The sequence below is a fragment of the Populus alba genome, chromosome 13 (assembly GCF_005239225.2).
Source record: "Populus alba chromosome 13, ASM523922v2, whole genome shotgun sequence".
Classification (NCBI taxonomy): domain Eukaryota; kingdom Viridiplantae; phylum Streptophyta; class Magnoliopsida; order Malpighiales; family Salicaceae; genus Populus; species Populus alba.
Window position 1 is genome coordinate 6,020,501 of NC_133296.1, and position 22,997 is coordinate 6,043,497.

At 31.9% G+C, this 22,997-nt stretch overlaps 3 protein-coding genes across 6 annotated transcripts; all 3 read right to left on the minus strand.

Moving 5' to 3' along the window:
• Positions 1-5,037: 5,037 nt before the first annotated feature.
• On the minus strand, positions 5,038-8,512 carry LOC118042436 (F-box protein SKIP24). The gene is made up of 5 exons (XM_035050101.2): positions 8,233-8,512; positions 7,962-8,135; positions 7,510-7,672; positions 7,272-7,413; positions 5,038-5,751 (listed from the first exon to the last, which is right to left on the minus strand). Coding segments are annotated over exons 1-5 (732 nt in total). The 5' UTR covers positions 8,484-8,512; the 3' UTR covers positions 5,038-5,749.
• A 2,432-nt stretch (positions 8,513-10,944) lies between these two features.
• On the minus strand, positions 10,945-13,445 carry LOC118042437 (presenilin-like protein At1g08700). The gene is made up of 2 exons (XM_035050102.2): positions 12,926-13,445; positions 10,945-12,300 (listed from the first exon to the last, which is right to left on the minus strand). Exons 1-2 carry the CDS (start codon positions 13,263-13,265, stop codon positions 11,279-11,281), a joined length of 1,362 nt encoding a protein of 453 aa, XP_034905993.1. The 5' UTR covers positions 13,266-13,445; the 3' UTR covers positions 10,945-11,278.
• Positions 13,446-18,196: 4,751 nt separating this feature from the next.
• Positions 18,197-22,702, minus strand: LOC118042439 (uncharacterized). Of its 4 annotated transcripts, XR_012167736.1 has the most exons (4): positions 22,336-22,702; positions 19,400-19,918; positions 19,014-19,153; positions 18,606-18,747 (listed from the first exon to the last, which is right to left on the minus strand). XR_012167736.1 is itself a non-coding variant. In XM_035050103.2 (3 exons), exons 1-3 carry the CDS (start codon positions 22,597-22,599, stop codon positions 18,517-18,519), a joined length of 1,014 nt encoding a protein of 337 aa, XP_034905994.1. In that variant the 5' UTR covers positions 22,600-22,700; the 3' UTR covers positions 18,197-18,516. The 4 variants fall into 4 exon arrangements, 3 of the variants coding, with proteins under 3 accessions (XP_034905994.1, XP_034905995.1, XP_073260256.1); XM_035050103.2 differs by lacking the exon at positions 19,014-19,153 and having other exon boundaries at positions 18,197-18,747; positions 22,336-22,700; XM_035050104.2 differs by lacking the exon at positions 19,014-19,153 and having other exon boundaries at positions 18,197-18,747; positions 19,400-19,915; positions 22,336-22,698.
• Positions 22,703-22,997: the final 295 nt, after the last annotated feature.

A 22,997-nucleotide genomic window follows, 5' to 3' on the forward strand; every position in this document is an offset into this window, starting at 1 on the left:
GAATCTATAAACATGATTCATGAAGGAAAATAGGAATGTAGCTAGAGTTATAGCTATTGATGTAGGTGTGTTTGGGAATGTGGTGGTGGTTGCAATTTAAAGTGTTTTTCGCTCAGAAATACATCAAAATAATGTTTTTTTTATTTTAAAAAAAAATTATTTTTAACATCAACACATCAAAACGATCTGAAAATATTAAAAAAATTAATTTTAAGCAAAAAAAATTTTAATTTTTCCAAAACACGGTTTCAACCATATTTCCAAATACATCCATAGATTCAATGGAAAGAGAAATTGTGTTAGCATCATCAACAAATAAATTTGTAGAAGAGGAAAACATTATTTACTTTCAAAATGTAATATATGAAACAGGTAAATGATTAGAGATAAGATCCCTACACAAATAACCTTTATGTTCAATATAATATTCTTCGCAACAACACAAACGAGCTTGAGGTTATAATTTATTGCACTCACAAGGGGACAGATTACTAGTACTAAAATAAAATATATGATTAATAGTATAAACAATAGAAAAAGCAGCATCACTCAAAAAGCATTCAGGACAAGAAGTTAAGAGTTGATATGACATACAGTATCAACTATCAAAAATAGGTATACGTATACATTTAGCACGTCTATTTTGTTGAAAAGTAACATGTTGAGTAATTGTTCCAAATTTAGAAATAAGATGAAAAAAAATTAAATTCTCGAAATTCCATTGCAGACTCACAAATATTATAAAGTATTGAGACAGTAATTGGAGTAAATCGTCAAATAATAAAATGAATTAAATTAAATAATATATTTCAAACAAAATATCATTTAATGGTAAAAAAATGATGTTTCTGTAAGCAGTACAAAGAGCAATCGATAATTTTATACTAACTAATAGAACCTATAACAAATCATGAGAAATTAACTTGTTGAGAAAATATTTTGCTGCATTGTTTATACACTCACAAATTACAAGAACGTATTGTGCAATGTTCTTCTTTCACTTTAGTTATTAAACTTCTGTTTTTAGCAATTAAATCCTAAATTAAAGGCCAGTTGCTTATGATTTTGTAGGCAAAGGCAACATTTGAAAAAAAAAAGAATTGAGATGAAAAAAGCACTCGAAATGGACGGTGAAGCTAGAGTTTGCATAAAAATACACTTTCATCCTTCATCTTTACAAATAATATAATTTAGGTCCCTTTGAATGTCTAAGATTCAATTTTGATCCAAAACCTTATTTTTCTTATATTTTAGTCCCTAGTTCTAGTATTAGAGAGAGAAAATTAGCGTTGACAATGATTTCGACCACCAAAATTATCGATCTTTGTACCAAAGTGTTTCGTTCGCTGAAAGGACTTCTTTTTTAAAACCTTAAAATTGCTTAAAAAATCATATATAAGCTCAACAAAATGTTTGGTTTCGAGTTCATTTTGAATTTTTATAAGGTTTTTAATTGTCATTTATGAGTTTATTAAGGTGTTTAGGGTTAAAAAATAGATTTTAAAGCTAAAAAACTAAGAACCGTTATTTTTTTGTTATCATAATAGTTGGAATCTAGAAAATTTTAAATGACATGTTGTTTATTTTATTTATTTTCTCAAAAAATTTTGGGAGCTTTAAAACAATAAATTCATTTCCTAATAGGCTAGGCGCTTGACCATTTTTTTATATGTTTGTTTAATAATTTTTTAAATTTATATTTCAATTAATACCTCTTCTTTGTATATATTTTTTTACATTTTATATAAATGAACTTTAAAAAAAAAGAAAACACTATATTATATTAATGTATTTTTAAGTAAAAAACACTTTGAAAAATAACCATTACTATAATCTCAACTATTTTTTAGAAATATTTTTGTTTTTACCACTCAATTTATTTTCTTAAAATGTTTTTCATATTGATTTAATTTAAAAAAAAAACATTAAATCAATATTTTTATATGTTTTTTAATAATTTTAATATATTAATATTTAAAAAATATTATTTTAATATATTTTTAATTAAAAAATATATTTTATAAAAACATAACACATCATATTACCCATCAAAGCATTAATTAATTTTATCTGCCGTGAAAGAAAAGTTGGCAATCATTTTGACAAAGTTTTATTCATTAATTGACAGGACTTTAGCCCCAAGGACCCCTTCCATGTCTTCACAGTGTGATGTTAAAAAAGTACAATCTGTCTCATAATAGGTTTTGACAAGATTACAACAGTTCTACTACTTAACCTAAGCTGTCAGGAACTGTGGAAACCTCCAAAGGCTACCCACCTAAAACTACGGCTAATTGAGCCCATCAGCTTAATTGTACATCTTAACGGTATGACTTTAGGTTTCCTTATTAGAAATTACATATATTATACATTCAATACAAAATTCAATATTACTGAAAATTTATATGATTATTAATTTTATAATTTATAAAATTAATTAAAATATATATAAACTAATCTAAATACTCACCTTAATCTTAAAAAAATAGAACATCAACCTTTTTTTAATCAACCTTAAAAAAAAATAAAAAATAAAGAAGAAGAAGAAAAGGAACATCAACCTTACATTACAATTTTAATCGACCTGACATCTTCCTCCTGTTACAGCTTTTCTTTCAGGTTGAGAAATGCAAAATTCAATTTTGTAGCTGTTCAAAAACATCATATATAAATAAATAAGCTTGCGCAGGAAAAAAAAATAGAAAAAAGCATTCCAAAACTCTAATTATAAAAAATTCTTAATAATCCAATAACACTAAAAATTATCAAAAAAAAAATTAAAAGGTTTTAAGGGACTCGCTTGTAATTAAGATTGTAGGTGGAAAACTTATACATTTGAAGACAAGTGTGATCACTCTATTGATTATTGATTATTGATGACTTTCTTTTATGTTATTAAATTAGAATTTTGGGCTGTTTAGAATTATAATTTAATTATATTTTTGAGATTTTTTAAGATTATTTTTAGTTTTAAATTATTTTTTATATTTTATAATCATTTTTAACGTGAAAAATATTAAAAATAAATTAAAAATATTATTTTAATTTATTTTTAAATAAAATAAAATTAAAAAGAACAACATTTAACACATTTACACCACTTTATAAAGACGCACACAAAAAGGAGTAATTTGAAGGGTACCGACTCAACAACTATTTCGGTCTTAACAAGCCTCCTTCGTTTCTTCAATGCATGGTATGGTATCATCTTTTGTTATCTCGTCGCCCAAATTCAATCAGTAGCAAGCACCACTTTAGTCTTTAGATTCCTATAGCCATTAGAGAAATAGTTTTACAAACTTGGTTTCCAAAAGGATCAGTTGATTGGATTTTATATTTGTTAAAAAAAAAAAAAGATTTTTTCCTGGAAGATTTGAGAATTATATTATATTACTTTTTAATGCACAATATTAAGTGAAAGTTATATTACTCAAAACTACGAGAGCAAAAAAACTGAAAAACCGATTAACCGAGAAAACCGGAAAAAAATAATTGAAAAAACTGAATTATAAAAAAAAAACTGATTAAATCAATTAAAGTTTTAAAAAAACCGACCGATTCGATCCGGTTTCAATTTTATAAGCTTGAATCCGAAAAAACCAAACAAAAAAAAATTAGAAAAAACCGAATCAAACCGGTTTGAATTAGTTTTTGTCCTTAAAAAACAGAACCAAACCGAAACCGGTCGATTGGAACTAGTTTCAGTTCGGTTTTGGTTTTTAAATAAAAAAACGAATCAAACCGAAAATGATCACTCTTATTTAAAACTTCTGCATCATTTTCTTGCACTCGGTTTTTATCATCAAAATTCTAATAGCTAATAGAATAAGATTGGAAATAATTTATATTACCCTTTAAAAATATTTTGTTTACATTTTGTCATATAATACACACACATTTCCTCATGTGTGTATAGAATTTGAGTATATATCATTATAATGCTTATGTTATAATTGTGATCATCTCATAACACTAGAAGAATTGGTTCGGTGATGAAGAAGAATTTATCATATTTTTTCTTTATTTCTTGAGTTTAAACTTTAGAGCTAGCATTTACAAAAAAATTTATTAAAATTCTATGAATGCATTAAAGCAATATGAAGGGTATATTTTTAAAATTATTTAAAAAAAAAAAAAAAAAACATAATCCTAATTGTGAAGTGAAGTAAAAGTGTAGTTATGAATGCTAACTCCACTCTGCGTGAACTTGAATGCAAAAGCCTCCCCCACTGCGTGAACTCTCGCATAAATATCTGCAGGCGAATTTGGTGGTACCACTCAAATGCATACTAGTTTTGGTCATTTCTTCGTGCCAAATTATTCCGGTGGTGGGATGACCCTTATTTATTTATTTTTATTTGATTGTATGTAATATTTTCAAACTAGTTTATACATCAATTAGGATTACGTTTTTTTTTTATTAAATAATTTTAAAAATATACCCTTCATATTGCTTTAATGCATTCATAGAATTTTAATAAATTTTTTTCTAAATGCTAGCTCTAAAGTTTAAACTCAAGAAATAAAATAAATAAATAAGGGTCATCCCACCACCGGAATAATTTGGCACGAAGAAATGACCAAAACTAGTATGCATTTGAGTGGTACCACCAAATTCGCCTGCAGATATTTATGCGAGAGTTCACGCAGTGGGGGAGGCTTTTGCATTCAAGTTCACACAGAGTGGAGTTAGCATTCATAACTACACTTTTACTTCACTTCACAATTAAAGATTTTACTTGAAGAACTAATTAAACCACCACCCAACATTTGCCAAAAAAAAAAAATTATGCTAATGTTATTCTTTTTACTTATTACTGGGTTTGAATTAAATGCATTATACTTGTGGATTATAAAAATTAAATGTACTAAATTTGCAGTCCAATGCCCTCTCTCTTTCTTGGCTCGATTTTACGAAGCAACATCCACCAGTAGGAATCCCTAGAACTTGAGTGGTGTTTCTTGGATAACAAGGTAACAACAGCATCGTCTAAAAGGTTTTAAAGGGAATGAAAACCAGACACCAGAGCGCAAACACCGTTCACCAGACAACTTACTAAAAGTAGAATAAAGAATTGTGACATTGGTGACAACGTAGCTCATCTTTCCTCTACTTCACAGCTTTCTTGGCAACCGCAGCCACCAATTAAATTCTCCAGTAGCTAAATTCTCCGACAGATAGCTGCATGCCCATCAGGCAGGGGACAGCAAGCCTCACCCACGAGACCTGGGCTACCGCCTCGGTAGAACTGAAGTACTTGTTCATGTTGACGAGAATCAATGTCACAACACTGGCTTACGAAATTCAAGAAATCCACATCCTCTAACATTGTTCCTTTCATGGAGGATCAATAAACGACCCAACCTTGTGACCAAATATAAAATCTAGCAGAGCCCCGACAACAGGTTGATTCATGTACATACAGATGATAACACTATGTAATGTTAACTTTATATATGAAACACTAATCGGTTTCTACAAGATTTCCCAGTCTCATGGACTAAGGATCAAGTCCCCCACTCAACATCTCCTGTAGCAAAGCTTGTCAAGAGCCCAGTAGAGAATCCAGTTCTGTAACTCTATCAAGGAGAAGACAGAGGACTGTACCAACTAGAGATTTTTCCATGGCAGTACCAGCCAGGCTGTTGGTTGTTTGTGAAAGCCTCCACTGCTTTGACGTCTTACCCTTGCTTTTCAGGAACTGGAGAGACAATTAAAAAGGCACCTGGAGATTGTTTTGCAAGCAAGTCCTACCAAAAAGAAATGTCAAAACATGGAATAGGCAAATTCATATTAGTAGGTTTAGTGAGTAAAACAATAGACAATATATCTACAGACTACTATAGTTCATCGCAAATTATCTCAACTGCTCAATATCATCATTTTTTTTTAGAATGTCAATATCCTCATAACAAAGCAATTTTTATGAGACACAATCCAACCAATATTGTTTTATTACAAATTTTAGTGGTCTTTGAGGTAAAGCAGTGAAGAGGAAAGTATGAAATTTGTTGTTCTGCTAAATGCCAATCACAAACTTCATCAATAATCTATGCAGTGGCAGTAGGCTGCCATAGAAGGGTTAATTTCATTAACATGGAGATAACTCATAACAGTAGTCTATCTCTAGGTTCAGCAACAATGACAGGATGATTTCAAGTATAGACTATTTTTCAAGTTTCTTGTCAAGATTAAATGTTAGTGCTTAAAAAAAGCAAAGAACCAGAGGCAGGGTGGAGAGCAGTAGAAAAATTCAGAAGGTCTTGATAAGGCCAGCCAAAGAGGTCTAAAAGGGAGTGTACCTACTTGTCAGTAGCTCAAGCTTGACTTCTAAGCAAGTTAAACTAATTCTCGTTTGTTTAACAATAGAACTCAGTTCATGGTCATAAATCAGATAAAAAAAAACTCTGAAACCTAGCTCAATCAACATAATTTACATTCCAGTCCCATAAGACTGGAAGCATTTAAATATAAGAAGAAAGAAAACAAAGGGGTCATAAATTTGTTCATTTGGGGAGACACTTAAATTGAAAACTCATTTCGCTAAATAAGTAAATAAGTAGCAGGTTGGAGCAGAGACTAATAATTTGAACGTGTGACAAAGCACATGTTCTGTTTTTCAGCTAAAAAAAAAATTTAGAAAGAATGAAAACTGAATTATAATAGGAGGGTATAAATATCACTGGGAGTAGTATCAAAGCTGCGAGCCTAACTGCAATAAGTGCTAGAAATGGATATTTGTGGTCAGTTATGATTTCCTTACAGAATTTTTAATTCCTGGAGTCATTGCAGCAATCCCTGCAACATCCTTTGTTTTTCACCATTAAAACACTTTAGCAATTTTTATTTTTGCTCAAAACAAAAGGAATTATTAGCGCGCACATCAATAACAACATTCATTCTAGTGGCAATTAAAAGAAGGAAGCTGAAAAGCAAAAGAATCCAATATGAATCTAAAGTAACCAAATGGAATACAGTGGAAAAAGGATTGATCGCAGGTCAAGAGCACACACAAAGAAACTACAAATAGCAAATTCCCAACTTCCCCCATCAAAAAGATATAAAATAATCTAACAGTAACTGAAATGTCCAATGAAAGAGGATGAAGGACAGGGCAAAGATCAAGTTCAGAGAGTCAAAGCAATCTAAAAGTGCTAACAATAACAGCTAACAAGCCAACAAAGGGGTGAAGCAAAATGCTTTCAACTTGTTATTCAAATTACAAGCAACATTTGTTCAAAATCAAAATGACAAAGTTTGAGGCTCTTACAGATAACAGATGTTTTCAACTTCTTCCTCTTTTTTTTACATTCCTTGTCACCACTACTTATCAACTTATGATCACGTAATGGATGATATTTCATGGACGCCAACTGTTCCATTGCCAACTCAAGTCTCCGCTTCTCATCTCTCTGACATTAAAATGATCAGAGGAATTAGGAAAGAAAGCTTTCAATTTCTACTAAACTCATATACTGACTACTACATAGAGAGAGATCAAAGTTTACATAAGCCTTATCAAAGCCTGATATCCGTTGCCTGCAAAGCTTAAGTTCCATCTCAAGTGAATGAACTCGAGATTCAACTGGAACAGCACTCTGCTCCACTATTTGCTTTTGCCTACCCCTAATAACTTCCGGCTGCCACACATTCAGAGCCACAGAAGCTTGCCTGAAGAAGGAAAGTAAAAAAAGAACTCACATCCATGAATGCAAAAACTTCAAAAAGGAATATCCAAATGAATGAAATTGGGAAATTTATAAACTGGAATCAAATGCTGAAGGATTGAAATGAGTTTGAGATTCAAACAAATTACAGGTTTCTGTTATTTGAAACAAATTGCTCTGCTATTCCATTTTTCTTTTCTTTTATTTGTTTTTGCCATTAATACTCTAAAATCATTTGCAACATGACATTTAATTGTTCAAATACAAAACGAAGAAGAAAAAGAATGATTTACCTGACCTTGTGTAAATTGGACAATTCAGCAGCCGTGGCTCTCATTTTCTCCGCCTCTTGACGCAAACCATTCTCAATTTCTCTTATTTTCCTTTCAAACTCTAAAACTTCACTCTCCTTTCTAAGCACCGCCCTTCTATGCGCCGCGACCTTCCTCGATTTCTCCCTCTCAAACCTAATCCCAAAAAAAAACATTCATTAATTTTGAACAGTATTAAAAGCAAATTCATCAAGAAACAAAACATAAGATTTCGATTTTGAAATAAGGATACTTGATTTTATAAGTTGATTTAGCTGATGCAGAAGTTGAATTGTTGGGGTTGGGGTTGGGGTTGGGGTTTTGTTGATTTGGAGAAGGGAAATCGGAGGAGAGGAGGAGGAGCCAAAGAGAGTTCTCAGAGGATAAACGGTGGAGGCGTCTACAGGAAATTGAGATACAACACAAATCTTTGTAGTTCAATTTGGAATTTTGGATTCCCATTTCCAGAATTTGTCTCCATAGTTCGTCTGGTACACCTCCCATTTTATTTTATTTTTAATTTGTAGTTTTAACGGTTTGATACTCCTACTCCTACTTATCTGATTGGGTAAACTATATCTTACCCCCTTAATCTTTTTTAATGTTTCATTTTTGTCATTATATTTTATAATTTATAATATTGACCTTATTTTTCCAAGAGGTTCCACTATTAAAAGCTAATAAAATTTAACCTTTTCATTTTTTTTCTTCACTATTTGTTATTTTTTCACTCGTTTTCTCTTTTCATTTTTAAATCCTGTATATTTTTTAGTTTTAAAAACATTTTTAAAATATTTAATATTTTTTTTTTAAATTAATATTTTTTTAGTGTTTTATAATCATTTTAATATGTTGATGTTAAAAATAATTTTTAAAAAAATATTATTTTAATATATTTTTGAATAAAAAATATTTTAAAAATCAATCACAATATCACACTTTTAAACAAGTTATTTCAAGATTTGGACTGAATATATTTCAATTCCTCACCTTCATCCAAATCTCATGTTTGAAAACAATTCTTTAAAACTTTGTAAGAAAGTCTTGATTTCAAATTGAAGCTAAAAGGACAAGATTTTTTAAACATTAAAAATTAGATAATTTAAACTGATGAATCCAACAAAAAATGAAAAGCTATTCGTTTTTAAGATAAGACTTTGTTTAATAGAGTATTGTTTATGTTTTTGAGACTTAGCACTATAATCTAGCACACTCTATGATATATAGCTATGACTTTCAAGAAAGTATATGACATCATTATGCATGAACATTCAGATGTATTTATCTTTCTCGTCAATAATTATCTTAGTCAAATACAATATTTATTTTTCTCGTAAATAATTATCTTAAATACAAGAAAAAATATATATGTTATTTATCTCTACTTTTCACAATATAAATTCACGTGATCAAAATATATAAATATCTTAAATCATTAGTTAAATAGAACAAGTTCGAATACCATCCGGGCCAAAAAAAACGAGAATCTCTTCCCTTCACATTATTTTCCTCTTACTTCCCTCCTACAATTTATTAACTCATCCCTTCACATTATTTCTCATAGAGAAGTTCATATTCGAGCCCGGTTACTTTTTAACAGGGCACAACCATGACAAAACTAAATTCAATTTGAAGTTTTTATGATCTAAGCTCAAAAAAAATAAAATAAAAATATCCCATGTATAATTCACTCTCGCAAAACCCCCCATCTCTCCCAATCAACTCTTTTGAGCTTAAATGCAATTGGAAAGGTGGAGCTACCAAGAAGGAGCTGCATCAAAACTTTAAATAAATATGAGATTGGCATTGATAGGCCTCTTTTTAATAAATAAATAAAAAATGAAAAGAAAAATAGGGTTAAAGTAGAAATTTAGCGAATTACAAGAACTAAAATGCTGGACTTTGTTCTACTATCTGGTTTTCCCAAGGCTGTGAATTCGGAAAGAAATGCATTTCATTGATAGTTCGAAGATATTTGCTCTACACTGTACAATATCAAACAGTGGATCGATACACATTCCAAATCCAATTAGAAGCTCAAAAACTAGGTCACCATGATTCGGCATTGATGAACTGATTTGGTTAAATCTCGTTCATTCATCATGGTATAACAGGACCACAAATTATACGTTCATAAAGCAAATGGATACACCTCAGTTTGTTTCCATAACAACTCCCTGTAAATCATCCTCTCATCCCAACCCAGGCCACTCATTAATGACTACATAAATCTATCATCTCAAACATTCATTCGCTCCAAAAGACATTATCTCAAACAGGGAGAAGTTTCATATTTGATTTGCACAAATATGGGTATTTTCAACTGCACTGCAGAGTATGACTTGTTTTTTCATTTATTCGCAAGTGGGTTGCATTATACTCCAAGGGAATAGTATCCTTGGTCTAGCTTGGCTAATGTTGCCATCTACAAACAGATGAATATCACATATAAACATTGAATGAATTTTCTAAATCACCAAGAACTTCTCGAGTCCCATGCATCTGTCACTGAAATTACAATTTCAGAAGTAGTAAAGGTTCATAAACATGTAACAGTGATGCAAATTCTTTTTTCATCCGCTTCTAACAGCTGTATGCCAAAAGCGTAAGAACTCCTCACAAGAAAAGAGCAAAAATAGAAGAAAATTACAAGCCATTAAATGGGTGATAGCTCATAGCTTTTTTGGTATTCAAATCATGCTAAAAAATATTAACAAGCCAGCAGTAACTCAAATACTAGAGTTTTCACATTCAAAATCCTCAACTCATAATCTAACATTTCAGAACAAATATGTTGATTCTAATTCTATGCTATGAGCTTATCCAGTTTAAAGTTTAAAAAGAGGATATTAAGAAGATAGCAATAGCTTCAAAGACAGAGAACTTGGTTGTCAAGGTCCCATATAAGCAAAAGCACAAACATATATGTGTGTGGGTCTGTTCAGAATTAAATGTGACATTGTAATTAAAATTAATTAAATTTTCCACATAGCATTTGAAATACAAGCTAAAAGAAGACAATAATGTCAACACACTTCAGAAGTTCAGCATCAGAAAATAAGTTCCAAATTTGATAAAGCTAACAACCTTAAACCTGAGTCAGATGACACTCGTTGAATTTACCACTTACTTGACTTTGCTGCATTATCTAATCATGGACTAGAATCATGAGGACCTTGCATGACCTAAAGGAGTAGAAGTTTCATGGGTTAATACTTACAGTTATGTATCCAAAATTCATGTCTATTTGAAAAATATTTCTTTGAACAGTAAAAATCTTCTTCTTATAAAGTAGAGGATTAGAACATCATCAGATGTGTTGCTGTCCCAACAATATAAGGTTCCATCAATAACCGGGTCAAGAAGTAAAAGATGACACCCAAAGCTATTGAAATAGGGAGAGCTGGCAGAGCCTGGCGCCACACTGACAACAAAATAAGGGTACAGCCAAGTCCAGAAATAATTGCAAGGTAGCATGCATATACTGTCATCAGATCATACATTGCAGCCCTGCCCACAAGAACGCTGTAAAACACAAAATCTCCAAGACCAAGTTTAATACCTCTATTAGAAACGTCAGAATTCTCCAAGCCATCCCTCATCTGTTGCCCCCCATTCCTCATTTCTGGTGCACCAACAAGCGGAGACCTTTCCTCATCGACAACTATCTCAGAGTCACGATTTCCAACCACAGTTGAATACTCTGATGAGCTGCTGCTAGATGAGTGCCTCTCATGCAAAATATCCACTGACAGGGACCTCCCCCCTTCATCTCTCCTTTGTACACCTTCCATGTTTCCAAAATTGGTATCCTGAATAACAGCATAGCCAGAATTTGCACGATTTTGATTCTCATTTTGATCCGCGTTGTTACTTGACATAGCTTGCATCTCCACTGACCGAGAGTCCGAAACACCACCAACCAGAATGTCCAAACTCCGACCCTGCACAATCCCATTTTGTGAAACTGTTGGACGAGCCTCATAAACCAATGCTGGAAGTTCCTCATCTCGACTCTGAGCCAACTCCACCAATATCTTAAGTGGCCCACCAGGTGCCAGAACTGCCACCAAATCATATAGTGCCAAAGCTACCAGCAAAGCCCACGTAGTCCACTCTGGTAACTTAGTAAACCAAGCTGCAACAAATATCCCCAATGCCACCATATATCCTTGCCTCACAAAAATCGGTACCCCACTTGAAAACAATGACATTACGCCCACAATTGTAAAATTAAACAACAGAATAAAACAGGTAATTGAATCAACAGGAATTGAGAAATGCTGAATCATTGATAGAAAAATTGAGCCGCCCATTGTACCTGAGAAGCAGCAAGAACACAAAGCTAAGAAGGCCACCTCAAATGGAATGTCATTAACAATCAAAAGTCCCAATAATAACTCACACAAATCATAATTGAGTCTAAAGGCATTGGAATATGCTAAATTGTTGAGAAATAGGATCTATCCATCCATGAAATAACACAAAAACCAACAACATAACACCATCACAAACACAAAATCAAGTCACTCTATGACATGACCGAACTGGTAACTGTACTAACATGTAATCATGAACTTGAAAAAGCAACAAGAAAATACATAAACCATTGAATCAAAGCGAAAAAACATAAACCATTGAATCAAACCTTCAATCATGGATAACAAATATCAAACTACAAAATGAAATCTACAAACATTTCAAAAACCACCACATCAAACTAACAAAACACACTTTAGGAGCTAAATCATCGACAAAATTTTCAGCCCAGTTGCCCAACTAAAAACCCAAAATAAACCCACGTCACTTAAATCAACAATCGGCAAGAATACAAAAATGAAGATTCAATACAATAAAATCACAAGATAATTCAAAAAATGTAACATAATTAACTTCACAGCCCAGTAAAAAAATATATACACGAACAGTCGAAGTATGAAATGTACCCAGCACGAAAAAAGCCGAGAACCGCATGTAATTCTTCAAGAATCCAGTACAATTGTAATAATACAAGAGAACAAGAAAAAAAGTAACCACGGCAATGAGAATAACAAACACGAGCGCGTTTAAAAGAGCGCCTTCGAATTTCTGGGAGGTTGAGTCGGAGGAGCTCTCGAGGTAGACGAGGTTAGCAGCGGTGCGGATCGGCGGAGCGGAGGCCGCAGAGAAAGGGCTCGAAGAGGAGAGAGAGTAGACGATGAAAACAACAACGAGCATGCAGATTGAGACTGGGGACATGACGCCAATAATTTCGACACCGATTGAATCTAAAATGCTCGACTGCATTTTTTTGGTTTTGGGATTTCGCCGAGCAGGTTATGGGCGTGGCTTTTTGTGTGGGATTACATTCGTCAAAGAGGTAGAGCGTATTTCACTTCACAGCTAGTCTTCTGTAGATTTGACATTTTTAAGCAATGGGTAAAATGTTTCCTAGTGCTTGGCTTGGCCCCTTGTTTTGTTTTTTTTTTTTTTTTTTTTAATGTAAATGTTCGGCCCCTTGTTAGCATGTAGTGTTCTTGCGAGAAATTATTACACCAATATGATTTATCACTTAAAGATTTTGGACCAAACAAATATAATTTTTTTCTTACATTGTTAAATCTATTCAGAATAAAAGTGTCAACAATTATTTGTTAGGCTCGCGTTATTTCTAGAATAAAATTGAATTTGAGCACCTGCTTGAAATCAACACAATTTATTTTATAATAAACTTTAAGATAATATAATGAAGTGAATATATATATATATATATATAGCTTGAAATTATGCAACCGTTTATCAACATGGATTAGTAGATGAGTTAAGTGGTCCGTCATATGTTATATTTTGAGCTAAAAAATTATTAAGATAAAAATACGATGTTTAAGCAATACTATTATATTTTTTAAAAATAAAATATTTTTGTGACTTGGGATTAATCCAACTAGGTCGAATAACTCATGTAGGCTTGGTAATTTTTTTTTAATTTTATTATTTAATATTAAATTATCTTGAAATTAAACTTTTTTTTTTTTTTGGCAACCGTTTTTTTGTGCATGTTATCATGATCATGTTTTCTTTATAAATTTCTTAAAAAATACAAATGCCACTTATCAAAAGGAGATGAAAGGGATTTTGATGACATGTTTCACTAACAATTTGAATGTTATGTTGATGGTCTTGTGATGAAGTCAAAGGAAAAAGAAAATCAATTGCAAGATCTTTGTATAGTGTTTGAACAATTATGTTGATTCTAACTACAAATAAACCTATTGAAATATGTTTTTGATGTATCCTTAAGTAAACTCCCAGGATTCATAGTTTAACATTGAGGAATTGAGATTGGTCTTATTAAAATTGATGTTATCCTAAAGATATGGAAGCCATGAAACATTAATGAATTGAAAAATCTCCAAGGAAAATTAGCATATATATGGAGATTCATTTTTAACTTAGTTGATAAATGTCAATCATTTACTTGTTTTATGAAGAAGGATGTGCCCTTTTATTTTAATAAAGCTTGCATTAATGACTTCCACAATATCAAAGAATACTTGTTTAATTCATTAGTGCTACAAGCACTAGTACCAGGATGATATTTTATTCTTTATATTACTGTTGAAACGTGTTTATTGGAAGTGTTGTTGGCGTAATAAAATGATGAAGATAAAAAGAATGTTTTCTTCTATGTAAGTAGGACTTTACTATATAAGCAGTACTTTAAATAGAACTAAACTAAATTACTCTCTAATAGAATAGACGTGTCAAACATTAATGTTTGTCATAAAAAATAGAAGGTCTCACCCTAGATAAAGGAAGAAGAATTCTTAGAAATACAAAATTTTCTTCAAGACAAGAAGCTCTTTTAAAAGCTCTCAAGCCTACTTCATTTATACTTGAAATTTATAAAAAACAAAACTCTCAAGCTTCCTTCATTTATGCTTAAAGTCTACAAGGAATAAAATTTTATTGGATCAAGTCTAAACACCTCATAAGAATTCTTCAAAATATTTTGAAGGTAAATCAAAGATACTATTCAAAACATTAAATCAACAAATCGCGTTCTGCAATACACACTTAAATTTATGTTCTAACAAAGCACAAATTTTAACTTGATTACCATAAATTAAATTCAAGGGAAGAATTGGATGATTGTTTTATTTTTTTGTAAAAATATTTTAAATATAGATAATACGCCGTCATATATTTTAATAAAATCTTGCTTGATTTTCAAGTACTCATAATTGTGTCTATAATTTGATGGACAAGAAGATGAAATTCTATTCAAAACAAAAATTATCAATAAATTAAAGTGACAAGTGTTAAAAATTAGTTGGAGTTCATATGATCACTAAGAAAAAAGATGTGTATAGATAGAAATTCAAATTGTATTAGAATTCATAATATAAATTTTTTTATGTTTTATAAACAATTTGTATAAGATTAGAGTTAAAAGTTTACGAAACTCAAATTCTATAATAAATAAAACATCATCAGAAATGATGGCGAACTCTATATATATAATTTTATTCACAAGCTTTTATGCAATTTATATCTTTCCTTTACCGCTTTCCTTTATAGTTCTTCTTTACCTTTTACTGCATTATTTGTTTTTACCTTGTTGTCTATTTCTTTGGTGCGCTATGATTGTTGAGCTTGGTTTAGAAGGAGAATCATATACTCTATTTGACTTGTTTAGTTTCTAATTATAATTTCTCCATATTGGAATTAAAAAACGAAGAACAAATAGCATTTTATCAAGAAATCAATAGTTGATCAGCAACTTGGTGTTAGATCGATCATTACAACTATCTATCTAGGGTCTGATACCTAGGCATAGGATCCTTGAGAAAATTCTGAATCAAGAACCGGAGTACACTATTGCAGATATGGCAACTGTAGCTGCAATTGAAATCCACTCATTTTTCCAAGATACATGATGGGTGAGTACACCATTGCAGACATGGCAACTCTAGCTGCAACTGAAATCCACTCAGTTTTCCAAGATAAATGATTGAAACTACAACACAATCAGAATTTTACACAACATAGAAAATACACAGAGGATCTTTGAACCTAGTAGCATAATTATCTAAATTACCAGCATTAAGAGCGAACAAATGACCAACCATTTCTTATGAGCAAGGAACATAACATGCATCACAGTGGGTGACAGATGACTTAGAGAGAGAGTGTTTACTGATTACCATTCCCAGGCTAGAGAGATGTTCATGAAGAGAGGCTGGCATGACTTTGCAGATGACCATCTTAGTGAAGAACCACCTCTGTGAAGCCATGATCCTCTCCAGAACAAGGCCACCATGGGCAACAACGTATGCTTGGCATGAATGGATTAATAGAAGACTGCGAAATGCTTAACCAGCCATAATCAGATATATAATCACTAATATCAGAAAGCAACCAAGCTGCTTTAACATGTGAGCACAACCAAAGAGGAGAAACGACTGAGGATTAATAGCAACTCTGTTAGCTATAAACCTCCTAAGAAGTTAAAATGGCAAGACAAGCCCGCCCCATAAATGAGCTTTGTCTGAATACTGTGACGGCTTAGAGGATCTTCATTTCTCATCTGCAAAGACCTCTGGCTAGGATGGCACTAGTAGCATGATAAACGCTACCAACTCTGAGTACATCTTTTGGATAGAAAATCAAGTAAAGGTGATCTTTTTATCGAGTATTCTGAGTGGAATCTAGATGGTGCCTGTTTGGCATTGAGGTTGAACCTGTTTTTTGAAAAAATTTAAATTTTTTTGTTTTTTTTGTTAAAATTAAGTGTGGTTTGTACTTTTTGGATCGTTTTGATGTGCTGATATCAAAAATGATTTTTAAAAAATGAAAAAAATATTATTGGCATGCTTTTCGACACGAAAAGCTATTTGAAAAGCAACCGCTACCACACTCCCAAACACCCTTTGCAATGGCCAAAAAACAGACAAAAGCAGATCAACGAGAAAATGAAACACACACATGAACCCAATAACATTCATCGAGGAAAGGCAACATGCATAGAATCCAGGCTATTAAAAGCAAAGTGGCACCAACAACTCAAATACAAGTTTAAAATCCATGGCCAATGATGTAAACAAGCAACCCATGATAAAAAGTATTGTCTTTACAAATTCATATAGTATGCTTTTGTAGTCAGACTCACTACTGGACCGAAATATATCTTAAATACCCAATAGCTATAATTAAATTCTTTCTAAATAAATATGTTTAAATAATGTTTAACTAACTATCCAATTATAACATTGTTTTTAAATGATGTTGGCGTCTTTCATGATAATGTTATCAATTGCTTTCTAAATAGTTGTGTATAAATCTAATATGTATAATTTTTTAAATGCATGACATATTTTTATATAAAAAAAATTATTGCAAATTATTTATATAATTTTTATTAGCATCATTATTGTTCTATTTTTTTTAATATATTCACGTCAGAATTATCAATTCATTATTTTATTATTTTATTTATTAAAACTTACTTTTAAAATTATGAAAAGCTTTTTAAAAAAAAAATTCTAAAAAATTGTCAAAAAAAAATTACGCATATATGAAAGAGGTTTTGATTAAAGATATACTTTTTACTTATTTCATATCATTATAATTTTTTTTTTATCTTACTTTTAATTGCTTGTAATTTCTATGTACTAAGCAACATAGTTAAAGGAAGTTGTATATATATATTTTAAAGAATGATACATTCATTAATTATAAAAGAGAATTTATACTAACAATTACATTTTTTTTTTACAAAATTTAAACTATTGCATTTGTGATGATTATCCATTTTTTATTTACATATAATTAAATAAAAAAAGAGTTTAATCTATTCTTTCCACTTTAATCTTTAGTCAGCATTGATAATTCTTTTCATGATTTATTATTTCAGATTTATTTTATTTTAGACTGTATTAACTTTTTAATTTTCAATTAATCTTTTTTATAATGCAAGAAGATACATTCATAACACTAGCATATTTTTTTACATTAAAAAATAAATTCAAATCCTACGACAAAGATACTGAAAAAACAACAGTTGGTCTTTTTACAACTGTGCATTGGGGTCCTAATTCAAGCTTTGAGAATCAGCAAAACATAATGGTGATGGTGGAAGAACATAGAATCATGATGAAAAAAAGAAAAGGGAAACTGCAAAAACTCGAACAAAGAAGGCCTCGAGATCAGCGAAGCACAAGAAACATGCAAACAGCTTATAATTAAAAAGGCTGTAACCAACCTTGATTATAATTCATTAAATCAAAGGGGATTTCGTCAATAGAAACCATAAAACTTGATATCTTGCTGTCATTTTACAGTTCTTCAGGGAGCATTGCACAAGCAGAGAGAAAATGGCCACGACAAAATGGTGTTTCCTTTTGACCAATATCAACTAGTACTAAAAAGAAACAAATGGCAGTACAAGTATCATCTTTTAACAACCACAACCCACCAAAACTGGGGTCCTAAAGATAAAACTAGGCACAACAACGCAGCTTATGCTTACAAAACTGAGTCTAGGCTATCTTGTCTTCTAAGCAGACTCCTCTTCTGCGCTGCCACCTTCACTAGTTCCACTAGTAGCCTCAGCTTCTTCCTGTGATTCCTCTACTTGTTCAGGTTTCACAGGCCCTGGACCAGCAGATACTTTCACCATTGATGGACGCAAGAGCCTGTCACCAAGCTTGAACCCCTTGCGATATTCTTCAAGTACAGTACCCTCTTCAAATTCATCTGAATCCTCACGCATAATAGCCTCATGCAACTATCACAAGAGAGGAAAATCTTGATTTGTCAGAAAATTGCCCGAGATTTTCTGTCATCTAAAAAAAACAAAGAAAACCAGCTAACATCCTAGGAATACAAAGAAAAATTCATGAACCACAAGCTTATTATACCATCAAAAACATGAGATTTAACACAAGATTTGATAAAAGTTCGCTTCTTGCCTACCTCTTTTATATGCAAATTCATGCTATAAGTACAATCTGAAGATCATTTATATATACATTGCTACACATTCAAACTCACCGAGTTGGCTCGAAATAAGCAAAGACTTGGTTTGAGTTAAAAGCGTGTCCAAGCCTTCATAAAACCAGAACAAACTTGATCAAATTTTCGAAAAAGTTCATCAGTACTTGACTGAATTTCGAGCCAACTCGGTACCTCGCCTGCATTAAGCCAACGATCCATTTGACTGATCATTATGCCAATCAATAAAAGGGTAATAATTTCAGGTAAGGGTTCCCATTTCAACAAGATCATTAATTATCAAGGTGTGCCTATAGTTCATGAAAACTACAATGACAGTCTTTCTTGAATCTACATGCAGCATTTTTACCATTTTTTCCCAAACCTTAGCAATTTTACAGTGTCATGTATACTGAAGTTGAGTTGAGTTAAGCTAAGCAACTCACCATTGGATCAAAGGGCTTCCCAATAGTCTCCACAGGAACAACGCCAAGCGAAACTAGAATTTCCATGAATTGCTTGTATATGTTCTGGTAGCTGTTGTTGATCTTCTCTTCTCCTTCTGTTGCTGTCTTAATCTGGGTCTTAGCTCTCTCAAAATTATCCAAAACAGACAACAGATTCTCCACAACTTCCCCTTGGGCATTTGTTACTAGTGAGAGGCGTTCTCTCTCTGTCCGCTTCCGAAAATTATCAAAGTCTGCACTAATCCTAAGAACCCGCTCCTTTTCTATTGATAATTCTTCAGTCAAACTGGCCACTTTCCTTTCATTGTCGATTTTCTCATCTTCAATGGATTTCAAATATGCTTCTATTTCAGCAATTATTGATTCATCATTACTTGCCAAAGCTTCTTTGTAAGACCGGAGGGAAGCCATGACGACTGAAGATGTGTCCTCAGCATCAGCAACCTCTTCGCTGCTTGCAGCATCTTCCACCTCCACAGCACCATCAGATGAGTCCTGCTACATAAATTTATCAGCTAACGCATGCAAGCAAAGAAACCATCTCTTTAAACAAAATATATGCACAAGAAATTGCACAAAAACAATAATTTGTACTGTCAAGTCAGATCTAGAATATCAAATTACCAACCAATCAAGTTATTGAAAACAGATAAAACATAGAGAACCACTGCATCAATAAAGTTGAGCTTACACAACATCATAGGTCAAGCAACATCAATCATCTTAATTTTGTATGGTACATTTCTTTGTGATCAAATATGTTTCCAGACAAAAAATGTTGGCAGAGCCAACATCATTGCAAGCCAGCTAGAGAATCATAATTATGTTTAAGGCATGTAAATGAATTAGAATTCTTTCCCTGACAAACAAAAAAGAAGGAATAAAGGACTGCCGAAGAACAGAGAAAGAAAAAAGTCCAGATCGTTCCTTCCCTATCCCAAAAACACTTTGCATTAAATGAAAAATAGTCTTCTAACAGCAAGAATGATAGTGAAAATGAAGCCAAATCAACTTTGAAAAAGGAAAAGGTCATTGTAAAGGAAGAAAACAACTAAACAACACCACTAGCAACAAATTGACGGTCGAAATAGCATTGATTTGTGAAATCATGTGCCTTACATTCCTGAAAAAATATCCTTCAGGATTTTTAAAGCTCTCAAAATAAAGTCTATCAAACATCTCCTTCTAGTGTGGTGCGTATGGAAGTTCTCAAGATACAATCCATCAAACGTCTCCTTAGATACGGGATGTATATGCCTAGTAAATGAGTTAAGTGTGAAAATAAAAATATGCTTGCTAAAAACATTTTCAGAAGTGAAAAGATATGATATAACTTCTCAATCAATCCAAACAAACTCTTAACTTAATTCCTAAAAGGGAATGGCTACATGGAATTGGATCCTCTATGTCATTATGATATATCTAGAGAAATTCTACTAGAATCTTCTTGGTTGTTTAATAGATTTCATTGTGTGAAGGTATAGTTATATTAAATTGTTTGTATTTTTGTAAGATCAGTAAACTTCATTGCTTTAAATAAAAAATGGAAATGATGGATTGAATCATCATTCCAAATGCAGCCATGTTAACCATACAAAGCAAGATCTTAATGCATTTTTCAATAGCTAAAGTACTTAGTAGATGACAGAATATGGTCCAAATCATGATATTTTCTGGCAGTTTTATTTGAGTTGTAATAAAGATTCTGTAAAAGCTTTTTTATTTTTGACAAAAAATTAATTTAGTATTTTCCAAGAAAAAGGTTTGCATTTACAATATTATTGAAGAATTTTTCCCACAACAAACCACGCACTAAGAAGTTAATCCACTCAAGCACGGGTTCCAATAACCTTCATTATGCATGATATACTCACAAAAACAACAACTGACTAAACCCTCACCTCAAACCACTCTTTAAAGAAGGCGATCCAAATTAAGCATAGTATTCTGTCTGGAATATAGCGGGATCTTTTGCATTCTGAAGTTCTTATTTGAGATTCTTTACTGGCTAATGTCTGAGTTTGGGAAGCAGTAAAACTGAAATTTATGCTCACTTACACTTAGTGTAGCCAAAAACCAAAAGGTTACACAGGGTTCCTAATGCATGGGAAAGGAAAACTAACTCTAAATTAAGTTTCACTTTTTACAGGTAATTCTGAAACTACAACCCCTCTTTAAGCAATCAGTCTCCTATGAGTAAAAAATGATATTGGTTTGAGAGAACAAGTACCTAGTTTGCATACCCTGAAGGTTAATTTAAATGATACTATAATTTTCTCTGATAAACAAAAGTTAAACTGAAGCTTAGCACTTTTTAACGCTTCGAGCACACCCAGAGATCACATTTGTGCTTCATTATGAGAAATTTCCAAGACATTGTATGAAGAGGTTGGTTGCAACCATGGACCTTGAGAAATCACAGCAAGTCTAAAAGTTGAGACCATCATCAACAATTGAAATCTTTCTTTCTTGTTCAGTAAAAAGACTCGAATATAGACAGCAGAAATGTGTGTGTGTGTCCTAATCTCCCAAAACAAATTCCATTAGAACCCTATCTACTCTTCACTCTCCAACAAAGGAATGCAACTAATTTCAACACAAACATGATATTCAATCTTTATTTTGCAATGCCAAACTCCTCAAAATCTCAGCTTCCAGTGTGCTTCCTTCAGTCAACTTTTATGATCATCAAAATACAGCTTTCATGATAACCCCTAAAACACTTGATATCCCTCTTCGAGGTCTTCAAAATTGAAAAATACCCAGTAAGTAAAATCCCAACTTTCGCCCAACATATGAATTCTTCACAATTTTACAAAACAACAATCCACTGCTATTTCTTAGTCAAATTTCAATTGCCTCCAAAATAATAAAAGCAAAGCAATAAAACCAAACCAGTAAGCAAATAATAATACCTCAATTTCTGGTTCTTGGATTGTCTCCTCGGTCTCGGTGGTTTCGGTTTCTCCTTGTGAAGAAAAAGGAACGAACTTTACGAACCGGAGGGAAGGCTTGGTGGGGAACCGGAGAGAATTTTTGGTAACGGAAAAATTGGGAATACTTCTGTTGCTGTTGTGGCTAAAAGAAAGGCATAAGGGATTTGCATATTTTAAAGAAATGCTGCTGTTGTTGATAATCCGTGGCGCACTGAACGGCGGCGTTTTGATTACAGTGGCCATTTTCGTTTTGGAGCAGAGAGAGTGGGGGAGAGATAAGAGTTGGGAGAGGAGAATTATCTGGAAGAGAGGATAGAGTTAAAGGTTTAATTAGAGAGGGGGGTCATCGAATAACTTTGAATTTTATGTGACCCGTTGGATGGATTCTTACCTTTTTTTTTGTAATATTTTAAAATGTTAATATAAAAATAAATTTTAAAAAATAAAAAAAAATATTTTAATATATTTTCAAATAAAAATCATTTTAAAAACATTAAAAAAAAAAGAAGAGAAATATACATCAACAAAACTCATGCTATGCTGTAAAAACATAAGGCATATCAATTTTTAATAAGATCTCGTAGAAGAATGTGATAATAATGAAAATATTATGTATGGATTAATACAAAGATGAAAATAAT